We start from the raw sequence: 26147 nt of genomic DNA on the forward strand, positions 1-26147 counted from the left end.
TTTGCCCTGGAATTTATAGATGCTCTGAGGAATTCATCAACCATTTTTTGAAGTTGACTATCAAGGAGGTCTGATTTATGCTAAGCTATGTGACTCTCTCAGCTTCCAAAGAGAGAATAATGTTTGACATCTACCTAATTCAGCTGAACAACACGAAATCCAGATAATAGAATGCTGTAAATCACAGACTCCAGAGATTAGCAAACCAACACAGACAGATCCTTAAAAATGCCGTTTTCTTACTAGACTTATAATGGAAGCTATTCTAGGCAACAACAAATTTAAGTTTCAAATATGTTCAATGGACATAGTTATAATGCTTTTGAAAGAGAAATCAACAATGTGAAGTTTACTGTAAGACTAGTTGTACTGTCACTCCATGTATTCCATACATATAAATATGAATTTACAGATACTGAGTTTGAAAATATGTTAGACCAGACAGAAGAAATGGCAGAATGAAAAATAAATGTTCAATCTAGGAAAAAAGAATACTGAAATAGAATAAATGAGTCAGAAGGGGGAAAAACATATTTATCTATCCCACAGGGACATATGAAATCTTTTAAATATATAAAACTGAGAAAAGGTTAATTCTAAAAACAGCACAGCTACTATTTAAGGAGTTATGGAAATCTTTCTGAGATATTAAATATTCACTATATCAATTCTCATTTTAAATATCTGAATATAATAACTATGGTTTTTAAGATGCAATACTGTTATCTATTACCTGACAAACAGATCCTTGTTTGTGGTAATGCAGATTAAGATCAAATGGCCATCTAGAATAAAATAACTACTGGAGAGACAGAAACAGTAAAGTTTCTATAGTGAGCCCAAGGCAGATAATTGGAAAGAATCCACAACCAAAAGCCATTAAAATCCCAGAAGCAGAAAATGTTGCAAAATAGAAAAGAGAGAGAAAGAGAGAAAAGAGGAAGAAAATAGAATGATGATTCAAAATATAATGCACATATAGAACAAAGAATCCAGGAACAAATATACAAGATATAAGTAAGACTACAGAAGATAAAATGTACAAATGTATGGTTAGACTTTAGATAAGAATAGATTGAATTAAGACATTGGCTATGAAAGAAAAAACATGCACACTAGAAATGTTCCTTAAGGAATCAGAAAGTCGGCTAGAGCAACATAGTTAAATGGTATAATTATCTATGCATACTGAAAAACCATATTTAGAGCACATTTTCAGACACTTCCAAAATTAGAATTCAGTGATTGCCCCAAAAACATTCAGTGTTAATGGCTTATGTGTTCCATTGACTCAAACCTAGCCACCAAAGGTTAGCCATTCAAAAAAATATTTTAAAATCATTCCAAAAGTCAACATGCAACAATACTAATTTTATTGTTCCCTGTCTTAAAGTACTGGAACCAAGGATCCAAAAGGATTACTGTGGATGTCTTAATGTAATTTAATAAATAACTGCATAAAACACAATAGTTGAAAATTCACATTTTATTATTTATAGTATTACCAGTTTTTCGACTGATTTTTTCTGAAAATATTCTTTTAAAAGACAGATGTTTAAAATCTGTGTTTTCTTCCTCTGATGCTATCATGATTGTGCCGGAATTGCTTAATGAGAATATTTCAGGGTTGAGATCATTATAACTGCAAAATAAAAACATACACAAACACAAGCACATACTTAATAATTGAAATGTAGTAATATTATATTATCATTATACACTCTTGATGCAGAATACTTCATCTGAAGCATGGGTGTCAAACTTGCCGCATCACATTGCCGTCACATGACATTTCATGACATTTTTTCCATTCGCGGAGCTGGAGTGGGTGTGGCCTGTGCATGACGCATCCACCCAAAGGCCACTAGTTTGACACCCCTCATCTAAAGACATGTTAACAATCCTGTGGATAGTCTAAAGTGTGGCAACAATAGGATAAGCCTCGACTATATTGGTTAACATTCTTTGTTTTTTTTTATTCGTGTCAGAAGTTAACATTCTGAACTGCATCTTTTAATAGCCAGGTGACAGCAACCAGCTCTTATTAAATAATTTAAATGAAAATTTTCCAGTATTTAAATTGTCAATATAAGCAAGACAAATCTGAATCGACATTCTGTCAATTTACTGTATATAGAAAAATCTGAGTTCGTTTGTTACAAAGGCTATAATAGCAGTTATAGTACTGGTAATAATTCATTTTGATCAAAGACCAGTACAGAAAAATAATAAATAAATAATTTGCATCATTTTAATTAAGTTATAATTGACTCTCATCTTGATGGACAAATCAAAGGAGGCTAATATTAGTCACATATTTCTTTTAAACTGAAAAGGAAATCATATCAAGGACATTTCCATCATTTGTATGATGTCATTTCACAAATATTACAAATTACTACTTTTCATTAACTGACATCATTTTCATGGTGCCAACATTACACAAATAATATAATTGCCAATACTTGAGCCATCAGACAACCACTGGAAATACTAGGGCATTGGCTGAAAACTGGACAGAACCTAAGGAGAAATTCTCTAAGAATTCTGTTTAGGTGAATCTGTTGTTGCTCTCATTGAGATATCAGATTTTATTGAAACTTTCATGAATAGAATCCAGTTTCACAACATCAAAGTCATGAATTGACAATAGCTGTATAAAACCTGTTATCTTATGCAAAGGCTGAAGAGTTGCTTCACAAAGTCTTTCTCTTATTGCTTCAACGATTTTTTTCTGAAAATCTAAAATATGGCTTCAGCAAAGAACAATAAAGGATGTGAGCATCCAGAGTGGGTGGGAATTTGCTTCCATAGCTCAAGTATTTCCAAATGGCTCTATGGATTCAAAGTTCTCTGTTCAATGCCTTTAGTTTCTTAGAAATTACCCTGGGCTTCTTTGAGACTTCCTAGAGCAGGGGTGTCAAACTTGCCGCATCACACTGTCATCATGTGACATATTGTAACTTTTTTCTCCTTCGCTAAACCGGGGGTGGCCCCGGTTGGGTGGCCAGCATATGACTCATCCGGGCTGCAAGCCACAAGTTTGACACCCCTGTCCTAGTATTACATGCCTTGTTCCTCATGCGAACTTAGTTGGTCAATCACTCCTGAGGAATTGCCTCCATTTGTACACAATCTACCTGACAGTGGACTGGTAGTGGCCAATCTCTATGCAAATAGCTTTGCAACATTTTCTTATTCCTAGTGAGCATCAACAACTGTTTTTCAAAGGTCCTTAGAAATCTCCTTTGCTTGGGACAAAATTCCACATATCTGTGCTAGTGAATACTTATAATTCTGTTGTTTAAATAAGGTAGGATCTCCCATGCTCACGGTTGATTCGATCCACTGATTGAAATAACTGACTCTAATTTACCCTTCAAATGTACTGATACTCCTGGAAGTTCACATATTTTTGCCACACACAAATATATTGCTTTGGATCATTTTCCTCAATGAAATAAATGAACAAGTATAATGTTTTTGACTAATATAATTTATCTAGTTTTAGGTCTTGTGTGAAAAACATTATTTTAGGTCATATTTATGCAGAAATACTGAAAATTTGCAAACTGGGAGCGGAGGAGGAGGAGAGAGAGGCTGTAAGATTATAAAAGGTGCCCAATGAAAGCAATTCCTTTGTGAATCAGATTCGGGAGATCATTCCTATCATTTGGATTGACTGAGCCAATGGGGAAAGACTCTTAGTATTAGAAATAATTAATGAGAACAATTTAAATAAAAAATATGTTTGTTTTGGTCTTGGCACTTCCTTTGATGTCTTTGGTATCCTGGTTTGATATTTGTCCTAGACATTTTAAATAAGCCAGTAACACAAGAATTTTAAAATATATTTAAAACACATTTTTTGAAATAAGAGGCTGACACAGTTAAATTGCCCCATTAGTTATTCTTTTCACTTTTCACTTTTTACCTGTCTGGACTTTGTACAAAATTTTCAGCACTATAGAGCTCCTGTGTCCGTTTTTTAAACATATTAAAGTGAACAATTGCCAGGTAAATGTTAAGCTGAGCTCGCCATGGCATTTCTTCATTATATAGCCGACGAAACCTTCTTCGTCTTATGTAGACATCAGAACATATATTTAGCTTAATTATCAGGATTTCAAAAGCAAATTTTCTTTTTTCTTCTATTTGTTTCCTAAATAAAATCATAGGAACAGCACCTTGAATGATAAGCAATCATTGGAGAAAAATGTATTTTAAGACTATAGAAACAATTACATTCCTGATGATATAGATATAGATATGGACCATGAATATATTTCTTTGAAACTCATTTCTTTGTAGATATCTACATCTACAAAGAAATGTTTCATCACATTAATAAATTAAGTTTAGTTAATTTAGTCTAAGGAATGCATATAGAGAAGAAATGAACAACTTTTAGAAGAGGGACCAGCTTGTTCCGCAGACCAGATCTAGGGGGACATATCTTTATAAAGCCCTCATCATGTATATTATGAAGTTTCTAGTTAGCAATTTCAAGGCACAAGGGCCTTTTTAAAGCAGTGGTTTTTGTTAAGATGACTTTGCTTACTTTTTGCTTGGTAATGGAGATAGCCAAGTTTCCATAACTTTTTTTTTTTAATTTGATTTATATGCCGCCCTTCTCTGGAGACTCAGGGCGGCTTACAATGCGTTAAGCAATAGCCTTCATACTTTTGTATATTTTTACAAAGTCAGCTTATTGCCCCCACAAACTGGGTCCTCAATTTACCTACCTTAGAAAGGATGAAAGACTGAGTCAACCTTGAGCCTGGCAAGATTCGAACTTACTAATTGCAGACAGCTGGAGTTAAATTACAATGCATTAGTCTGCTGAGCTATCCAGGCTCTATCACTGTGATAAGGAAAATGCTGAATGTTGATGATCACTTTAGTGACAACAGCAACAGCATCACTTCACAGTATATGGGAGAATGCACTGGTAAACAAAACCCACATGGATAGACAAGATAAACTGATTAATAATATAGTGCTAAATGATGGCCCCTTCAGACTTGGTGGCATTTAATATGCTACCAAAAAAGAGCTGAGGATCTTTAGGGCAACCAATGTTTATGAAGCAACTAAGTTAAATCCTTTGAGACACCTAGCTTCCACTGTTGCCATGAAGGAAAAGAAAATCCAAGCCACCAAGACAGAATTACAGTGGTAATGTGGAATGTAAAACATGAATACGGACCAGCCCAACAGTGAAAGATGAAATGAACTTATTAACATTAGAGAATCATAATGCACTGGGATTTCAACAGAAAAATCATAATGTTAACCATTCAGAACATGGAAAACAAAGAAGGAATAGTATTGGTTTCTCAGTCAGGAAATATATACAGGTAGTCCTCAAATTGCGGTGGGTCACTTGGCAACTGTTCAAAGTTACGACAGAACTCTGCACGGGTATTTATGACCTGGTTCTAAAGTTACAACAACCAGGGATCCGCTTCGCAATCATGTGAATTGTATTTTGGACACCTGGAAACCAGACCACATTTACAGCTGTTTGTAACGTCCCAGTGTCACATGGAACACTTTATGACATTTTTGCCAAAAATGGCATCTACTTCCATTTTTTGGCAAAACCAGTCTATAGTGATCAATTGGTTCATTTTAAAGACCACAGCATTCACTTAATGAGGGTTGCAAAAAAAGGTCATAAAATTGGGTCAGTCATGTGATGACCAACTTTAGGACCATCATGTCTTACGACTGTAATGGACAGACTGCATTACGATTGTAAGTCAAGGATTACCAGTGGCAAAGATAGTACTTGCATATGATTCAATCAATGTCCAATAATATCAATTAGATTTCTCGGACGCCCTTTTAATATAATTGCTATCCAACCATAAATTCCACCACTGATGAAGAATAACAGGAAATCAAGTTCAATCTAAAATCAACAGAACATGCAAGCAAGATGCTAATGCAAGATGCTAATGCAAGCAAGATGTTAGAGTTTGGAATCACAAAGTTGGAGACAATGAAGAAAATTCACAAGGTTGTTTTTCGTGTGGAAAATGGAACTCGTCTAAGGTCACCCTGCAAACTAGAACTCATGGTCCTCCACTTTTAGCCTGGTGTCTTAACCATTATACCAAATCTATATGGATGGACAGATGCATTTTTGTTTCCCAGTCTATGGTTGATGGACAGTAATGTCCCAAAAACACCACTATCCCCAGCCAGCAAGTTTCTGTATCTCTGGGAGGACAACAACCTGGGTCCACTAATTTACACATTACATCAAATTTGCTTCCAATTAGCTGTTTGAGAAACTCCATTTTGTTTTGGATTGCTCAAATAATTCAAATAATTTCAACATTTAAAAGAAATAAAACTTATTTCAAGTCATCTAAAATTTAGCCTGGAAGTTTACTGAACTTTAGTGAATATTAATGAAAGCAAAAATTATCCAGCATTCTGTCATAAATTGTAATATGTCATAAATTCCTAAACATAAATACCATTGTAATTTATAGGGGAAAAAATACATAAGCTACCGTTTCCCACCAGGTGTTTTGACCTGGCCTGGTGATTTAATAGATTGTTTAGGCAGACTTTTCTTCTTGGAACCCCTCTTCTTGGGTGTTGATAATTCTGTGGCCTATATAAAGAAATCATGATATCATAATTATAAATGTTCAAAACACTAATTTCAGTTACCCAGAGCCCAGTAAGAGCTCAAACAACAAATCTACATTCATTTGATTTCAAATAAGTCATCATAATAGCTTCATAAAATAAAACAAATTATGTTCTGAGAATAATGAACAATCATAATGAATTGTAATAAAATTGGCAATGTACAAGTTTTATAAATACATACATATATGCAAACATAGTAATAAGATTTTTTTTTCTTTCCTGCAGAATCTGGAGAATCTATTTCTAATCTGGTCGTTTAATGTCTTCCAACAGTTACAATTGTAATTAAATCCATCCACCTTGTTACTGGTCATTCTCTTCTTCTTTCCTTCTACCTTTCCCAACATTATAGACTTCACAGAACTAAGTCTTCATATAAAATGGGTTCAAATTATAATTTGAGCCTAGCATGATTCTGATCTTTGTAGATATCACTACAACACATGCCAGCTTCTTTTTGATATTCTTTGGGTTTCTCAATTATCCGGTTTGCATCAGCAATAATGCTTCCCATTCCTTTCACTTTCCTAAAACCAGTTTGAACATCTAGTATCTCCCTCCCACCCAAGGCTCTAATTTTTGTTTTATGATAATAAGCATTATTTTGCTATAAATTTCATTTGCTTCATAAGTTTCATGTGAAATCAATAATATTTTACACACTTTGTTAAATTGGTTTCTGAATTTTGGCTTTCTTTTTGTAAAATAAATGACATGGTGTAATATGTCATGTGTTGTTGTTCACTTGAGTACCTACTTTTAAGAACTACTAAGGACCAGATGATTTTTACTATGTCCTGATACATAAAACATAGAACTCAAAGAAGGTATACTTCCTTTTTCACATGACTGTCTACTTAAGATCCTAAGATATTCTTCCCACATTATAGAAAGAAACTTGCACAGAAGTGACTGGAAAATGAAAATTCTTCCTTCACATGAATATATAGAGAAAAGCACAGCTGTAATAGACTGGAAAATTGTTCACATTTTCTCACCAGTATTTTTAAGGGAAACCAAGTTTCTGATAAAATAGATTCACAACTCTTCTCAAAGAAACAGGAATCTCTATTCTCTGCTTATTTGTAAGCAATTAACAAACAAAACTCAAATAAAGGCCAAAATGGCTGGAGAACAAGATTACTAATGGTTTGGTTACTGAGATGCTCATTGGCTGCCAATGCTGCAAACACCCTGATGGAGCTGGAAGTAGATCATATTAGTTTGTCTAAATGAGACAAAAGACATAAGGCAGGCAAGGAAATGACAAGGCACAGGACAAAAGTTGAATTATCATAGAGTGACAGAACGAAGTAAAGTCAACTGAGAGCTACAGTATGTGGAAGCAAAGGAGAAATAATTTAAGGTCTGCGGTGAGATGCAGTTTACTTCTAAGTATTTCATCATTGCTGAATGTCTCAAAGAGAGAAGTGCAGATTTAGGCACGTTTAGCCAAAAAAGCCTCTGTAAAAAGATTTTGAAAGTGAACGTGGTTTAGAAAGAAAGAAAGAGAAAAAACTACAGCCTGTAAAACAAACAGTGACATAAATAAAAGCAGATTCTATGTGATCTGAACTCAGTCTGAAAAAAACGAAAAGAAGTTGTTACAATCTTGGTAGGTAAGTAAGTAAATAGGCTTAAAGGAAAGTATTTGGAGTATAGATCAGGTTAAACATAAGGATGGATTAAGACTTTAACCTAGTAAAACTTAAGTGTTATGCATGCCCCTCTAAATCAATATATATAATACTTCATGTTATTACATGCCTGATGTACCTGTGCTAAATCATGTGGGGAAAAAACTCTGACTACTTTCATGCTTGATTATTAGTCTGTAGCTCCTGCTGTAACCTATCCTTATTATTTGATATAAATCCTTGAGATATCTTCTCAATCATCAAAGCTATAATCTTAACTGTTCCGTTTAATTTAGAACTACATTTCCGTAATTTATATTGTGTATAATTACAAAATGCATTCATGCATATGGCCCAATTTGTATCTTCCCAACATCCAAAGTGTGTTATGTCAGCACAAATACCATAGATATAAATAACATACCTCTTCACATACCTTACATGAGTTAAAAAGTAGACATTAATATATAACATATTCTACATGAGATTATTTTATATATTTTATTTTCACTGGTAGAGTAGATTGTTAACACAGTTATAATTTCTGACTTCAGAATTTGATTTTATATTCAACTATGACATAAATTGTAACTTTTGCTTACTGAATTTTTATTCAAATAACTAACAGTTCCCAAAATCTTTTTTTATTATTATTAAATTAACCTTTGAAACATCTTGTGTTGTGGTCCTTCTTGTTTCTGCAGATCCACGAATCTTCTTTCTCTTTTTTGGAACTTGTTTGATACCAAGAAGGAATCTATTCCTCCTAGTAAACAAAAACATCTAACATTACTACATTAGGTTTTTTCAAAAAGCAGCAGCAGCTCTGAATATTTATTTTCAATATTTAGAACATTACCTCACCAATAATTTTTGTCACATCTTTTTGTAAAAAAAATACACAGTTTTTTAGATGAAGAAAGGCTGAATGTGCTTTGCTCCAAAACATTTTAGTCTGATTTCATCATAGAAAAGGAGTTAAGAAAGAGACAAATAAGAAACAAACATATACAATTCTTCTTTCTTACCGTATTTTCCGGCGTATAAGACGACTTTTTAACCCAGGAAAATCATCTCAAAAGTCGGGGGTCGTCTTATACGCCGGGTACCCGAATCTGAGTTGCTGGCGCTGACCGATGACACTTTGGGAGCGCCGGCAACATTGAGGGGAAGCTGTACTCTGAATTAGTTCCAACCTACAAGAGGTGCCAGGCAGTGCGCGGCCCACAAGAAAGAACGCGTCCCCACTCTACCCCGGAATTCGGGTCACCTTCCTTCCTTTCCCAGCAGTCCACGGTGAAAGCGGCGGCGCGGTCGACCTGGGCCAGCGCCTTGCACACCTGGCTCTGAGTCTCCATTATGAGAAGCTCCATGCGACTTCGCATGTCTCCGCCCCAGTCGCGCAGCTCTCGCAATCCGCTCACCGGAGGAGCCATGAAGTGCTCGCACCGCCTTGCCAGATCTTCCTCGTCCTCCTTTCCCCACAGCTTTTCCCGTTGTAATTGCTGCTGCTGCTGCCGCCGAGGCTGCTCCTTCATCTCCGCCCGCCGCACCAGACCCAGCCCGGCCAGCACCGCCGTGGCTCCCGCAGTCCAAGCGGATCGGCACCTGGGCTCGCAGGCGAAGGGTGGGAGTGCGCAGCGATCGACGCTGATCGCAGCCACCCACCATCGCCCCAACGGGAAGAACCGCCCGGCAGCGATTCCAAGGAGCCCGAAGCGAACATCCTGGAGCAGCACGGGCTGGCCCAGAGGCTTAAACCCCGGGAGCCCAGGTGCCGAACCCCGCACAGCAGAAAAGACATGACAGCCGGTGCCCAGTTCCTTCTGCAGCCATCCGGATCAGCGTCCGGGCTCGCAGGCAAAGGGTGGGAGTGCGCAGCGCATTTTCCTGGCTTGGCGCCGATCCGGACGGCTGCAGAACAAACTGGGCACCGGCTGTCATGTCTTTTCTGCTGTGCGGGGTTCGGCACCTATGCTCCCGGGGTTTAAGCCTCCGGGCCAGCCCGTGCTGCTCCAGGATGTTAGCTTCAGGCTCCTTGGAATCGCTGCCGGGTGGTTCTTCCTGTTGGGGCGATGGTGGGTGGCTGCGAGCCTGGAAGAGGTGGTGAAATGCAGAGCAATACCTCGTGGGGAAGGAGTCCGCCGTGGCTCCCGCAGTCCAAGCGACGCCGATCGCTGCCACCCACCATCGCCCCAACGGGAAGAACCGCCCGGCAGCGATTCCAAGGAGCCCGAAGTGAACATCCTGGAGCAGCACGGGCTGGCCCAGAGGCTTAAACCCCGGGAGCCCAGGTGCCGAACCCCGCACAGCAGAAAAGACATGACAGCCGGTGCCCAGTTCATTCTGCAGCCGTCCGGATCAGCGTCCGGGCTCGCAGGCAAAGGGTGGGAGTGCGCAGCGCATTTTCCTGGCTTGCTTACCTTAGCTCAGTGGTTGGGGGGTCAAACAACCCTTTCACAGGGGTTTTGATGGTGGTGCAATACAGAAAAACGAGCGCAGCCCTCGCCATCCGGAATGAATGGTGCTGTTGTGGCGGTGGGGGAGGGGGCGGCAGAAGCGGCGTTTGCGATGGCTGGAAGCTGTGGGAGTGAAGCACAACTTTCATTTGTACGGCAGCAGCATTCCGCCTTGGTATATTTGTGTCAGGAGTGGTGCAAGGCAGCCTTTGTTTCCTGCTGCCTGGGACTCAGAGTGGTAAATGGCGTCTGATCCGGAGAGCTGCTGGATTTTGCTCTCTAATCCGGATGCCAAATCGGCCCCCTGCAAACTCTCGTCTCTCAAGGAGCGCTCCCTGAAGCGGGGCTGGAAACTTTGGTTGGACTGCTTGAGAGAGGAGAGCTTGCAGGGGGGCGATCTGATGTCTGCAATGGAGAGCGGCATCCGGCTTTTTCTCTCCGCTGTAAGAGCGCTGTAAGAGTGGCAGTCCTCATCTCCTAATGCTTGGGACTGCAAAATCCAGCTGCTCCCTGGACCAGTCACCATTTACCGCTCCGAGTCCCAAACATTAGGAGATGAGGGCTGCCGTTCTTACAGCGCTCTTACAGCGGAGAGAAAAAGCCGGATGCCGCTCTCCATTGCAGACACCAGATCGCCCCCCTGCAAGCTCTCCTCTCAAGCAGTCCAACCAAAGTTTCCAGCCCCGCTTCAGGGAGCGCTCCTCGAGAGACGAGAGTTTGCAGGGGGCCGATTTGGCATCCGGATTAGAGAGCAAAATCCAGCAGCTCTCTGGATCAGACGCTATTTACCGCTCTGAGTCCCAAGCAGCAGGAAACAAAGGCTGCCTTGCGCCACAAATATAGCAAGGCAGAATCCTGATGCTGCACTTTCAGCAGACAGATGAGGGCTGCCTTGGCCATCAGCTGGCGCAAATATACCAAGGCGAATGCTCATGCCGCACAAGTTCAAGTAGTGCTTCGCTCCCACACTTCTTCCGGCCCTCAGTCTCTCAGGGAGATGCTTGACTTCCTCTCAGCCCCAAGACACTGGCTGGTCCATGAGATGAGAGAGAGAGAGAATGAGAGAGAAAGAGAGAATCAGAATAAGACAGAGAGAGAAAGAGACAAAGAATGAAAGAGAGAGAAAGACAGAATGAAAGAGAATCAGAGAAAGAGACAGAGAGAATCAGAGAGAGAGAGTGAGAGAGAGAGAATGAGAGACAGAGAAAGAGACAGAATCAAAGAGAACCAAAGAATCAGAGAGAGAATGAGAGAGAGGGAGAGAAAATGAAAGAGAATCAGAGTGAGAGAATCAGAATGAGAGGGAGAGAGTGGGGAGAGAGAGAAAGAGGGGGAGAGAGAAAGAGAATGAGAGAGAAAGAGTGGGAGAGAGAGAAAGAGAAAGAGCGGGAGGGAGAAAGAGAAAGGGGGGGAGAGAAAGGGGGACAGAGAGAAAGAGAGAATGAGAGAGAGTGGGGGGGGAGAGAAAGAGAGTGGGAGAAAGAGAGAGAGAAAGGGGGGAGAAAGAGAATGAGAGAGAAAGAGTGGGAGAGAGAGAGAAAGAATGAGAAAGAGGGGAGAGAAAGGGAAAGAGTGGGGGAAAGAAAGAATGAGAAAGAGAGGGGGAGAGAGAAAGAGAATGAGAGAGGGGGAGAGAGAAAGAGAGAATGAGAAAGAGTGGGAGAGAAAGAAAGAGAGGGAGAGAGAGAGAAAGCGAAAATGAGAGAAAGAGAAAGAGAGAATGAGAGAGAAAGAGTGGGAGACAGAGAGAGAGAGAGACAGAGAGGATGGAGAGTGCCTGAAGGACCCCATCCCGTACTGGGAGTCCAGGTGCTTCAGCAAGCGGGGAACTGGATTCGTATTAGTGGTCTGCGAAATTTAAAATTATGAAGTTGGTGGTCCCTGAGGTCCAAAAGGTTGGGGACCCCTGGCCTAAGACCATCGGAAAACACATATTTTTGATGGTTTTAGGAATAACTTTATCGTTGGGGGTCACCACAACATGAGGAACTGTATTAAAGGGTCGCGGCATTAGGAAGGTTGAGAACCACTGCCTTAGCTGCTTGCCTTGCTTTGCTTGCCTGAATCCATTCCATCAGCAAGCAACTCCCTGCCTACAACCAAGCAGGCAGGGAGTTGTGGACTTCAACTCCCAGAATTCCTCAGCCAGCAAAACAAAGCTGGCTGAGGAATTGTGGGAGTTGAAGTCTACAAGTCTTAAAGTTGCCAAGGTTGGAGACCCCTGTTCTATTGGGTACGTAAGTTTTTTTCCCCTTTGGGATCTTTAAAAAAAAATAGTTAATTGGGTTTTTTTTAAGTTCTTTTTTAGACCTAGCCATTTAAAGTTTAGGAAGTTTTAAATTTAGCTTTCATATAAAAATAAAATAAAATAAAATAATATTTGTGCAGCTTTCTGAGATTTAGTGTGTTTCTGTAGTGTTTCACTCTAACTACACAAACACACAAAATCTCACAAAGCTGTATGTGGAATTTTGTGTGTGTAAAGTGTGAAAGTTGGGTTTTTGGGCTTTTTGTGGCTGTGTGAAGTTCCTGCTTGTTGCAGGGGCCATTTTGGGTCTAGCACAGCTACTTTTACATTGTGGATGAGCCAGTTGTGTTGTGTTGTGTTGTGTTGTGTGTGTGTAAAGCGTGAAAGTTGTTTTTTGGGGCTTTTTGGGGCTGTGTGAGGTTCCTGCTTGTTTCAGGGGCCATTTTGGGTCTAGCACAGCTGCTTTTACATTGTGGGTGAGCCAGTTGATGTTTTTTTAATTTTTATTTGGTGTGCGTTGGAAGAGGGATAGTCTTATACGGTGAGTATAGCCCAAACCCTATATTTTAACAGGAAAAGTAGGGGGTCGTCTTATACGCCCAGTCGTCTTATACGCCGGAAAATACGGTAACTCCCTAGCTAGATATTTGTCTTGCGATATAATAACTAATGTCCATTACAAGTTCTGGAAATATCTCTAAGCAGCCATATTAATATGAAAAAATATTATGGTGCAATTGAAAGAAGAACAGAATTCTTTATTGGCCATGTGTGATTAGACACACAAGGAATTTGTATGTACAGCTCTCAGTGTACATACAACAGATCAACTATCATTGCAGTTATAGTTTCTGCAATTGCATGGCCATAACACTTTTGTCAATTCAAAACACTTTACACCTACTTTTTAAGATATTCTTGAACATCGTCAGACCACTCCATTATTCGCAACAATTTATCCTCATTTAGTGCTCTGAATACAAGCATGACAAAATATTCAAGGAAGCGAGAGTTCTTCTTAAATTTCAGTACTGTGTAAACGTAAAATAAGTGTAGTTATTCCATACCATTATATGTGTAGTACTTTTAATTTTTAATTACTATTCTTGATAGAATATTCCATTAATCAAACTAATTTGTATCACTTTAAATGGAAGCTGCCATGAATCACCATGTGCGAGTAGGCAGCAATATAAATTTTCATAAATCAAATAAATAGATAAATTTATAACATCTGAAAATAGATTTCTAAAATCTTAAATTTTAATCTGCATCCAAAGCTAAAATTAAAGCTTGACATTAAAAAATAATAAAATAATGCTTGTTATAGAGAAAATTCTTTATGGTTAAAAATTTAAAACACTAAAATTATTTGATATATTTTAATGACAACAACTATTTACATTCGACATATCCCTGTGTTGTGGCAATTTTTTCCTAGTTAAGAGAGGGTATTGCCTTAATTTTAAAAATGTAAGTTTGCATGGTTATGCAGAAATCAAAACTCGAACAACAGAGACTCCAAAGACCACATGTAACAGTGATTAATGGTAGTGAAGTATAGAAACACAATGCATCTAACTCCTTCCTAGACTAATCACAGGAAAGTAAATTGTTTTGAAATTTGAAAGTAAATCACAAAAAGTTATCATCAAATCTCACTGGCAATTAATACAACATACTGCTAATTACTCCTAGATCTTCAGAAGTTATATTTCATCCCTAATATGGCAAATAGGCTTTAGAATGATTTCTAAAAATTTATATATCTTTCTAACTTTACTTATACTCCTAGAACAGGGTGTGAAACTGGCGGCCCAGGGGCATCATACACAGGCCACACCACCCCAGCTCCACAAAGGGGAAAAACGTCACGAAACATCACGTGATGGCAATGTGAGGTGGTGAGTTTGTCACCCATGTCCTAGAATAATGTAAGTTTGTGCTTAAAACATTTAATGTCCCAAACAACTTTTGGACCAAAAAGTCTACCTACTCATGTGTAAATTTCAATGCTACTAGAGGGGCTACTATCTGAACCTATCACCTTCTGAAGAATAGTTTTCTAAAAGAAGCAGGATTTTTTTTTTTTGGCTGCTCACTTTTTTTTTTTTTTTTTTTTTTGAAAATGCAGTATCTTTATTAAAATGGCATTAAAAACAAAACCCTGCTTCCATCATAAAATACAGACTCCTACAAAGTATGCTCCAAGTTAGCCAGACAACTAATATACCAAAAACAAAATATTTGCATTGAAGAGTTTTCTTTAAAAGAAAACTATTTAAAAGTCACAAAAGCTGCTTCTTAAATTTATACTCATTATATTTTCAAATCTGTACACATATAGTGGGAGGGAAAACTTAATATGCTAATAATACACTTTAAAATAATTACCTTCCCTATAAGCAGTCTTTGGTTGCCAATTTGAAACTACAGGATACAAGAATAAAGGATCTTCTTCTCCTGTAAGATCTTGTCCTAGACAGAGCAGATTTGACTAAATTCAACACAATGAACAGAAGTGCACAGATACACTAGATACATTTCATCAAAAAGTGACATCATTCAAATAAACTTTTCTCATTTTATTAAATTTCTACTTCTAGTTGTTATATACACTTGGGTTTTTTTCCTTCAAAATTTAACATGAATTTTAGCTATATCATTACCAGTTTTGTGGAGCATAAAATATGTATCAAATATACATCGGTGGTTATTTAGGATCAACTAGATATGTAATAATTTTGATTAACACATTCTCAAAAGTGGTTGTGGAACAAGAAACAAATTACAAAAGAAGGCCATTTTAATATTAGTGATCAAATATTTTAATAGACATATTTCATTTATTAATCATCACGGTGTCTGCTATAGCCAGAATTCCTAATCAAGTTATATATCCTTCATTAGATTGGAATATTGCTCCATTTAAATCTATTTTTTTCTACACTGAAATATTCTAACATATCCAAATTTAAATTCACTTCAGGGGAGGGGGAGGGGAGAGGAGAGGAATGGGAATTTTTGAAGTTCATGAGAACTTCCCACAAGGAAACTTAATGGGAAAGCTGGCAGGAAGTTGGAAGTCAGTCCCACTCCCACTGCTTTTTTTGTTTGCCCATGATCATTCTGTTTCTCTGTTGCAGTAATGAAATATCTCTGAATGATGACTCAACAGGGCTTGGTTGTCTAGTTTAGAAAATACTTAAATAGAATCAGGATATTTAGATTATTTTGTTATCTAAATAACAATAGCAATAGCACTTAGACTTATATACCACTTCACAGTGCTTTACAGCCCTCTCTAAGCAATTTATAGAGTCAGCATATTGCCCCCAACAATCTCAGTTCTCAAATACAAAGTAAGTTTCTTTGAAGACCACAGAAATGACTGTAAATAAAATGTTACATGCAGGAATATATTTTGCATATTACAGATTGACAGATTTTAAATTCCATATTTAAAAAAAGAGTAAGTGTACCTAACATATTTAGGATATATGATTAAATGCTTAATATACTTAATGGGCTTAACATATTTAAATATATTATTATCTTAACAGTAACAGAGGTATTAGGACCAAGATATTCATATTAAATATATACCTGCTTTTATCAGTCTCAGAAGCATGTTTTCCAGAACTTCTAAATTCTCACTTACTTTTGCAACTGTACCTGCTCTCAGCCTTTTAGATGGAATCTATAATAATACATTAATTCACCATTTTATATACAGTAGCATTTAGCTAGCTGCAGAATTAAGACAAAAACAACAGGTCAATAATAAACAAAACAGTAAATATTTCTATTTAACTTTAATCTAATTTCAGAACACAAGTTTGTGTTTCATTTGAATTCCAGACCATATGATAATGAAATCAATGAGGCACTAAGATTTAAGCCACACAGGGTTACTGTGGTCAAATTGGAGGAGGAAGGACAATATGTATGTTTTGCCATCTTGACTTATTTATAAAAAAATAAAGGCAGGATAAAAATAAATAAATAAGCTAGCCCTCAAAACTATAGTAAAGTGGGCTCAATAAACATAACTCTATACCATTTATTCTGGAAACATAAATCTATGAATATGACATGCTCTTACCTCCAATTATATATGTATAAGTTATTGTTACATTGGGGTTCTGTTTATGCTATATATACTAGCCTTCTAGTCCTGCTCAGTCTGCATAGTAATCTCATTCATTTCTCATTCCCCTCTACAAACAGAGGAAAAATATTCACAATAAAGTCTTCCAATCCACTCACCAACTATGATTTCTAATTTTCCAGAGTCTCTATTTGTTTTTTGGTTTCAGTAAGGAGCAACCCTAGCCAACCTTACAGGTAGTCCTTGTTTAACAATCATTCATTCAGTGACCACCTGAAGTCATGGCGGCACTGAAGAAAGGAACTTAGAACTGGTCCTCAAAGTTATGGCCACCGCTGCAGCCCTGTGGTGACATGATCAAAATTTGGGCAATTGGCAGGCAGCCAGCAATTAACACCACAGGTGCACCTCAACTCACTCCATCTGCCTATCTTCCCCCATCTGTGCCCTTTTGGCCCCCTGCATTCCACAGATTCCAACATCCTAGTTGATCTTTGCCATCTTTCTTCCACTGCTGACCAAGAATGTCTGGCCCTTTGTGAGGCAGCAGCCAGCAACACAAGGCTTTCTTCCCCAGGTTGCACACAATGGATTCCTTGCAAGATTGAAGAAAAAAGTCACAAATGGCTAGAAGCTGTCTTGTGTAGGGCCAGGCTGGATGAACTCTGTCAGCAGCAGGAGAAAGAAGATGGTGGGCAGCTAGGACACTGGAGCAGAGGGCAGAAGGGGCCTTAGAGTGCAGAGTGGCAAGGGTGACTATGACTGGGCTGGGGCAGCTGCAATTTCCTAATGTGGCAAGAAACCCTGTTGTACCATTCTACTGGGCTGTGCTTTGCACCATAGGTTATGGGCTTCTGCAAAGCTACAGCACACAAAGAAGCCCCTTTGCACCATATTGCGGGTGGGGCAGGTCTTTACACTGTCTTGCAGCTTGAGGACCTTTTGCAGTTCCAGACCTGTGGTATGCCACAAAGACTCTTTGTGTTTGCCTGTGCGTGACATCTTTGTGCTGTACTACTGGAGCTTCCCAGAGTATAGCCGCTTTACACTGCATTGCTAGTGCCTTTCAAGGTGCAGCGGCTTTTTGCAGCCCCAGAGCTGCAGTGGACCAAGAGGCACCCAGCTTATAGCATATTTTTTTCCTGGTCTGCACTCACAAATATATATGCACACCCTTTCTCCAGCCTCCCTGAGCTCATGCCGCAGTCTCCTAACTTGCATGTTGCATGTGCCACGCCTCCCAAACTGCCTCCATCTCCCTGTGGAAACCAAACTCCATACCTGAGATTCCCTCTGCTTCCCACATGTAGGCCACATGTCTGGAGTTACAACTGCAACCGGGATTGCCAGGTTTGACACTGCTAAGCAATGCAGTCATGTGATGTCTCATTTTATGATCATGTCACTTAAATGTGGAAGTCCTGGTCCCAACTGTGATCCTAAAACAAGGACTTCCTGTATCTAACTTCCAATGCTAAATAGAATCAAACCTAGTTAATACTTGAATAGAAAACCATTATGGAATTCCAGGCTGTAGGCTAGTTTGGAAAGTTAAGACTATAAATTGGCTGTTAGGCCATTTCTATACTGTTGCGAGGAGAACTGCATGGATGAGTCCATGTAGTAAGGAGCACTCAAAAGCATGTTTATCTTTTATCATTTGTCTAGAGATCTTTCATGGACAGAAGAAATTATTTACTCCAGACATTCACCCTCTATGCAATAAAGGTGGTAAGAGAGAGAGCCATTGTGCTACTGTTCTCTTTAAAATGGCTTCTCTGTCTATCTTGCTCCTTTTCCAACCATTTACTTTCATCATTTTCTCCTTCTACCTAGTTGCTTGCTTTTAATAAGATCCTCTATTACCATATTCTTAGTAGACTTGTTCCATAGAGTTAGTTGTACTTGCTTTATTGTAAATACTACATTTATTTAAATGGAAAATACATAATCTGCAACAGCCTTGATTATGTTACCTTAAATGTTACCTCATTTAGAGCTTATGAGCCCAAAAGATGCCACTACATCTAACTATCCACATACAGCTCTAATCCCCATTCTGAGTTTTCTGCCTCATACTACAGGGCAAAATATTAAACTATACAACAGAAGAGAGGGAGAAACAGACAATGCGACAGCCACTTGAGTTTTGTCAACTCCTTGAAGACTTAATCAGTTCACCTTTTCTTTCTATGTACATGTATCATAAATCATATAAAAAGAGAGGAAATGAAAAACAAAAGCAGTTACCTCTTCTTCTAGTATTTCATCTGCTCCTTCTCCAGTTATAGTCACTTGGGATGGTGCTTGTGAGCAATCCAACAACCTTTTCCCATAGTTGATAATAACTATTGCTAATTCATATTCTTTCCATAAGCGCAGTATCTATTAAATATATATCATATAATTCTATATAATATATAATATTTTTTAAATGGATATTACATGTTTTTTTAAAAAAATCAAAATCTTGTGCCAACTTATAAAATAAGCTTTAAATCCAAAGCAGCTGTATTCAGGGATATATGGGGATCGTGATCAGAAGAATTCTGCTGCAAGAAGAACCAAAAAAGTTTCTACTTACAGTTTTTCCCTTCCCAGCATATCCAAACATTATCAGATGGATGCTATTTTATCATTGAGTGCTTAACCTCTATCTGCTCAAGCCTTGTGAAAATGTTTCCCTTCCATTTTGATCTTATTCAGCAATGAGATCTTATTCTTTCTTAATGGTCTGTTGCCATAATACAATAAGACTATGGGTAAGGCCTCCGAATGATACTGTTTGCTAGCAGTTTTGCCAACTTGAAGTCCATTCCTAAAGCATGCCAAGATATCTCTCACATTCTTCCCAATGGAACAGGGAGAGAACCCAGGCCTGTAGGGTTTGGTGGGAGGCCTGGGTTCCCTTTCCAGCACTCCACTTAATGACTACAACTGAGAGAACTGGGATTGCAGTCATTCTGCAAAGTGGCCATGTGGGGTCTTGCTTAATGAACACTTCACTCAATGACCATGATTCTGGGCCCAATTGTTGAGAACTATCTGTATGTTGATGACATCCAGTTTAGTAGTATAGCCATTCTGGGTTGGATTAGAGACAATGTGAAGGTCATTTCCCAGTGTCTGGAGCCTGAAAGTGTCTGGATGGGGCAGAACAAATAAAGGGAGACAAAGTTATTATTTATACTTGATGGGGCAATATTATGTATCCAGTGTTGTTTCTTGATAGAGAAGTATTACCTCTGAAAGAGCTGATCTGTGACTTTGGGATTATCTTGAACTCATAGCTCCCAATAAAGTAGCAGATGAAGGCCATGCCCAGAAAGCCTTTTCCTAACTAACTCGCTGGGCAATTAGTTTTATTTAGGGCAAGGGAACCTAACTGTAGTGACTTTATCACCAGAAAATTGAATTTCTGCATTCTATATACAGTTATCTTTAAAGACTACACAGAAGCTATAATTGGTCCAAATGCAGTGACCTAGCTTCTGAATAACCTCTGTATAGTGGGGAGCAGCTGGCCATAACAAAACAAAAGATAATGAAACAGATTTATGCACCCAGAAATAGTTACCTTACTCTCATAACCAATTGATTTTTTTAATCCTGGAGTTGACCAATTGCCTTTTACCTTGGCTGAGATATCACGTCTCAAAACTTTTATTTGGCTTCCCTTCCTATAATTTAACCAATCTTAGAATGGGGTGTGGATTTCCCCTTCAATCATTTCCTGATTCCCTCAAAGGTATGATGGGGAAATCTGTAACAAATGGGTGGATATCTAATTTTCCAGTCACTGTTCACCTGTAGGTATAGGTAATCTCAGAGACGAAGTATCTCAGAAGAAGCTGCTTTATTACACCTTGCCATCAGCAACATAAGATAATAATACTTCAGACCTTACACTGGTTCCTGAATAGTTTCCAGATACAACATAAAGTGATGGTTTTCACATAAAAATTGTTTCATGGCTTAGCACCTAAATATTTCCAGAACAACATACTTCTGTACTACTGATACCCTGTTACCAAGAGGGTTGGGGGATTATTCTCAGAAGTCAATGCTTTTCTATTGTAGTGTCAAAATTATGGATCAACTTTCCTATTGATATAAGGCTTACCAACTGCCTGACAAAATTCAGGAAAGAAGTAAATAAATCTCTTCTAGTGCTCTTCCGCATTATAATTATGCCATCAGTTTTATTGTTGTTACTGTTTAGTTTTTTAAAAATTTTGAATATTTTAAACCTACTATGGATGTTCTAATGTTACATTTGTTTGAATCCTGTTTCTATAGATGTTTACTGTTCCTTATAGTGGATCTTTTACATTTTTGCTGTAAACCACAGTGAACCAATGTATTAAAATTGGTAGGATATAAGTCAAATAAGTATGTTACAATATGCAGTAGTAGTAATTAATTTTGGCTGATCTTGACAAAGTCAACAATGGCAGTTATGCTTAGATGTCAGGACATCAGAAATCCTAGTTGTAAACCACACTGGAAAATAGATGATAGGCAGACAGATAGATAGATGATAGATAGATAGATGATAAATAGATAGATAGATAGATAGATATAGATAGACAATAGACGATACAGACAGACAGATAATACACACACACACACACACACACACATCTCTTTTATTGTTCATATACCCTAATTACAAAGTTCAAATATTTTAAACTACGTAAATAATATAATATTTTAAAAACAATAAATACCTTTGCTGTGAAAAAGCAAGAACAAGCTATCATGTGCTGAATACCATCAAAGCATCCTGTTGATTTTCTTTGGAATACAATAGTTGGAATTTCTTGAAGAACTATGAGATACTTAATAATGATCTGAAAATACAATAAGAAATATGTACCATTAGAGAATATTACATAGAGAATAACTAAAAATGAGTCTTGAGTTGTAAAGCTAACCATTTAAACTTTTACAGTTCAATTTTAATAAAAAAATAAACTTAAGTAATTCATATTGCCTTAATTTCCTATTAAAAATGTAACCTACATGTTACCATGCTCCACTATCTATCCATTTTGTGTGATGATTTACTCTCTGAAAATCTTACATATTCTGCTATGCTCAGTAAAAGAACTCACTTTATCATATCTTTATGCAGCTTTCTTTGAATCAATATTATTGAAGACTTCAATACAGTCTTACAATAGTCTTCATACTTGATAGAATTTAATTCTATTGTTGTGGCTTCCCAGCCACAGTTTTGGAACTCTAGATTCCCCTCCCTAGGACTGCACCACCAGATGGACAAAAAATGGCAAGTTTCAATTGTGTAATTTATTACTATCATCTTTCCTTTCTGTTTGTCTTATATCTTGTATATATACTTCAGCATAACCTTTTTATAATCCAAGCAGTAAAAAAATGAACTCAGATATGTTCCTTTAAGTCCTTAAAATATACTGCTCAAAAAAATAAAGGGAACACAGCAGAAGACATCCGAGATCTGAATGAATGAAATAGCCTTATTAAATACTTTGTTCTTTACATACAGTAGTTTATACACTGCTCAAACAACTAAAGGGAACACAAAACTACTGTATGTAACGAACAAAGTATTTAATAAGGCTATTTCATTCATTCAGATCTCAGATGTCTTCTGCTTGTGTTCCCTTTATTTTTTTGAGCAGTGTAGAAAGAACCAGTATTTTTCACTATTAGAAGTGGCCCCAGGAAAGACAAAAATGTCTGCCCTTTATATCTTTGAACTCATATCAAGTTTCCATATTTTTGACGAGTCTTAGTTCTTGCTTGGTTTTGACCCAGAAACAACAAAGTACTTCTTCAACAATTTGTGTCACGTATTTTACTCTTACATTTTTTTAGTGTATTGAACAAACATCATACAAACTTGTATTTTAAGAAAAACACTTACCTGAATGAGAGCTTTGGAGGGAATCTTGTGATAGATCAGGGGAGCTACAAGGCCGTAACAATTAACAACTGACTGCAGGGCATAGTGAACATCATTTAGCCAGTTACTAAGTTCAACTGCCACCAGCATTCGCCCACATTCATCTACTCTAGCAACCTAGAAAGAAAATTTTTCAAAATTTTCATTGTTACAAAACAGAAATATGAAAAATACTTTTGCCATCTTTTGGGACCCTAATTTTTATATGCTTCTGATGGGTTTTATAACATTTGCAACTTTTATTCTCGCAGCTGATTAAAATGCAGTATTCACAACAAAACTGAACTTTGGAAAGTTTTAATGCAAAGTCTGCACTATGACTAATAAATGAGTGAAAGGAAATACCATCATTTTAACTTCTGCCCCTGCACTTTTTTTCTGAAATAGGCAAGCATTTAAACATAAAAATGACCTAATAGTTTGCCGATCAGAATGCAATTATCACCCAGATGCCACAGTTCTTCAACTATTATGATACAGTTGTAAACTCAAAACATAAATCTGTTTTTTAAAATAAAGAAAGAAAGAATCGAATAAGAATGGTCGGTCCTTTAAAATCGCAGGTGGTTATTTGACCAAAGAAATTCATACTACAACCCTATTATATTAGCCACTAAATTTAGGGTATAAGGACAGGAATGAATTTCACTTCTTTTCCTGCTTTTGTTTTGAGGCAGGGATGTCTACAGTAAGGGTCAAAAAAGTCAAAATGATAGTCATGACTATGCAATTGAAAACCATCTTTTTTTAGGTGTGCCATTTTGCATTTTTTTATCCTCCTGTTGATATCCAAGTTATGGGTTATCAGGGAAACTAGAATTAAAGCTCTTGCAAGTTCAAACAATTTCATCTATTGAGATGCATAATATAAGTAATTAATGATATGTAATTCATTTTTAGTTCAAAGAATTTCAGATATAAAAATATTATGTTACAAGTTCAAACATCTGCTTTCAGTACAAAATCAGTAGTCTCTGTGATTTTGGAAGTGCTTCAAGCACAAAGGAAGAGTATTTGGCATTCAAAACAAGACTTGTTTTGAACTCAAAATGCTTCCAAAATGATTATAAAACACACATTTTACAAAATTGGACATTCTGAATTCATTTGCTTTAAATCTGAAATGGAAACCCCTACAATTAAGGCTTAGAAAATTTAGAATATAATCTGTTCCAATAGGGAAATGCTTATTGGAAAAGTGAATGCAGAAGGCAAAAACTGAATGGTATGTTTTGCAAATCTGTTCATTCAATTATAAAAAAGCTAAAACACAACTAATTTGCAAGTGTTCATCTATAAGAACATGACCGTAAAAAAGTCTGCACTGAATATAAATTAATGCCTATGTAGTAAGAATTTTGCTCTTACAGTGGTATTTCTGCATCCACAAAATTGGTACAGGTAGGCATCATGCCTATATATTACCATTGTGACTAGCAGTTCTCCCCTTCAACGTCAGTCTTCAAGGTAGGTCAGGTCAGAAAAGAGACAACAGAATGACTATTAGAACTCGTTGTAGAGCAGGGGTGTCAAACTCATGGCCCACAGGCAGGATGCGTCATGCACTGGCCATGCCCACCTCCATTTTGGCGAAGGGGGGAAAGTCGCAATATGTCGCGTGATGACAATGTGATTATGCGAGTTTGACACCCCTGTTGTAGAGGATAATAATACAGATAGTCTTTGATTTACAAGAGTTTGTTTAGTGACCATTCGAAGTTACAACGGGCACTGAAAATAGTAACTTATGACCATTTTCCACACTTATGACCATTATAGTATCCCAGTGGTCATGTGATTTACATTCAGATGCTTGACAACTGACTCATATTTTTGACGGTTGCAGTTTTCAGGAGTCATTTTGCGACCTGACAAGCAAAGTCAATGGAGAACCCAGATTCCTTTAATAACCATGTTAACTAATTTAACAACTGCAGGGATTCATTTAACAAATGTGGCAAGAAAAGTCATAAAAATGAGACAAATTCACCTAACAAATTTTTCATTTAACAACATAAATTTTGGGATCAGTTGTGGTCATAAGTTGAGGACTATCTGTAGAATCTTAAATGCCTGACAACTTCCCTATAATAGAGAATCAGAACAGGTTTAGATTTCTAAGGAAGAGGAAGCACCCTCTTCCTCACCATGGCTAAGTAGATGTTTTATTTAACCAGTCTTGCATTCCTTCTTGACGATAAGCTACATCCTTCTCTAATTCAGTTCCACAGAATACATAAAAGGAAGATGGCTCACTTCTGTAGTCAGTTAACTACCGAATGTTTCTAATCATAAACATGATTTCTTGTCATAAACATATAGAATCACTCAAAACCTTTTGGGCAGGGCTAAGAAAGTAAAACTTAGCAACTTCATAGCTTCAAAGTTCAAAACTATTTCTCTAAAGTAGGTTAAAACATACTATTTTTCATTGGTATCTTTTCAATAATGGAAAGTCAAATGTGAATTGCAAGATATTTGCCTTCTACTTAACATATAATTTTGTAGATGAATTTTACTTGTGGTAAGAATATTAAGAGCAAGAAAAATAAGATCACATCAAAAATACTAATCTTGCATAGCACATACTTGTTTTTTATACTTAAGCTCATTGAAACAAATAGAATCACAGAAGAGACTTCCTTCATTGACACTAATGTCACTGATGATAAAAATACTTCTCAGAAACATATATAAGAGGTTTGGAGATGCCTGTGGCAGAGCTTCAAAATTTAGCCTACAAAAAGAAGAAAAACAACAAATCAAAGAACATAGCATTTATTTTGTGGATGTTGTTGTTTTAATGCTTTTTAAATTATTTAAATTGTTTTATAATTATAGAACTGTAAGCTGCCCAGAGTAACTTGGTTGAGTTGGGCAGCTATAGAAATTGAAGGGAGGGAAGGGAGGGAGGGAGGGAGGAAAGGATAGCATAAAAATGTAATAATAGCAGATAATGACTAAAACCAACAGAGTTAACTGGCTGCAATATCTTAAAATGAAAGACAATTCTAACTCTATTATAACTGGCAAATTTTCTGGATGGCAACCTAATCACTAACATATTGCA

General features: G+C 37.4%; 1 protein-coding gene across 5 annotated transcripts in view; it reads right to left on the reverse strand.

Moving 5' to 3' along the window:
• CFAP54 (cilia and flagella associated protein 54) overlaps window positions 1–26147 on the reverse strand; it is a 140205-nt gene that overhangs the window by 79081 nt on the left and 34977 nt on the right. For all 5 annotated transcript variants that reach the window (XR_015728925.1, XM_087873968.1, XM_087873970.1 and 2 more), the window contains 11 exons: window positions 25667–25814; window positions 23039–23194; window positions 21858–21980; window positions 19378–19512; window positions 16623–16716; window positions 15411–15494; window positions 13921–14047; window positions 8973–9075; window positions 6528–6631; window positions 3935–4162; window positions 1506–1642 (listed from right to left, as the gene is read on the reverse strand). Coding sequence is in view for 4 of the 5 variants with exons in the window: in XM_087873968.1 (XP_087730094.1) it covers window positions 1506–1642; window positions 3935–4162; window positions 6528–6631; window positions 8973–9075; window positions 13921–14047; window positions 15411–15494; window positions 16623–16716; window positions 19378–19512; window positions 21858–21980; window positions 23039–23194; window positions 25667–25814 (1439 nt within the window). In the remaining variant the exon portion in view is untranslated. The remainder of the gene's footprint in view (window positions 1–1505; window positions 1643–3934; window positions 4163–6527; window positions 6632–8972; window positions 9076–13920; window positions 14048–15410; window positions 15495–16622; window positions 16717–19377; window positions 19513–21857; window positions 21981–23038; window positions 23195–25666; window positions 25815–26147) is intronic.

The sequence above is a fragment of the Pantherophis guttatus genome, chromosome 7 (assembly GCF_059756535.1).
Source record: "Pantherophis guttatus breed Tessera chromosome 7, ASM5975653v1, whole genome shotgun sequence".
Lineage (NCBI taxonomy): Eukaryota > Metazoa > Chordata > Lepidosauria > Squamata > Colubridae > Pantherophis > Pantherophis guttatus.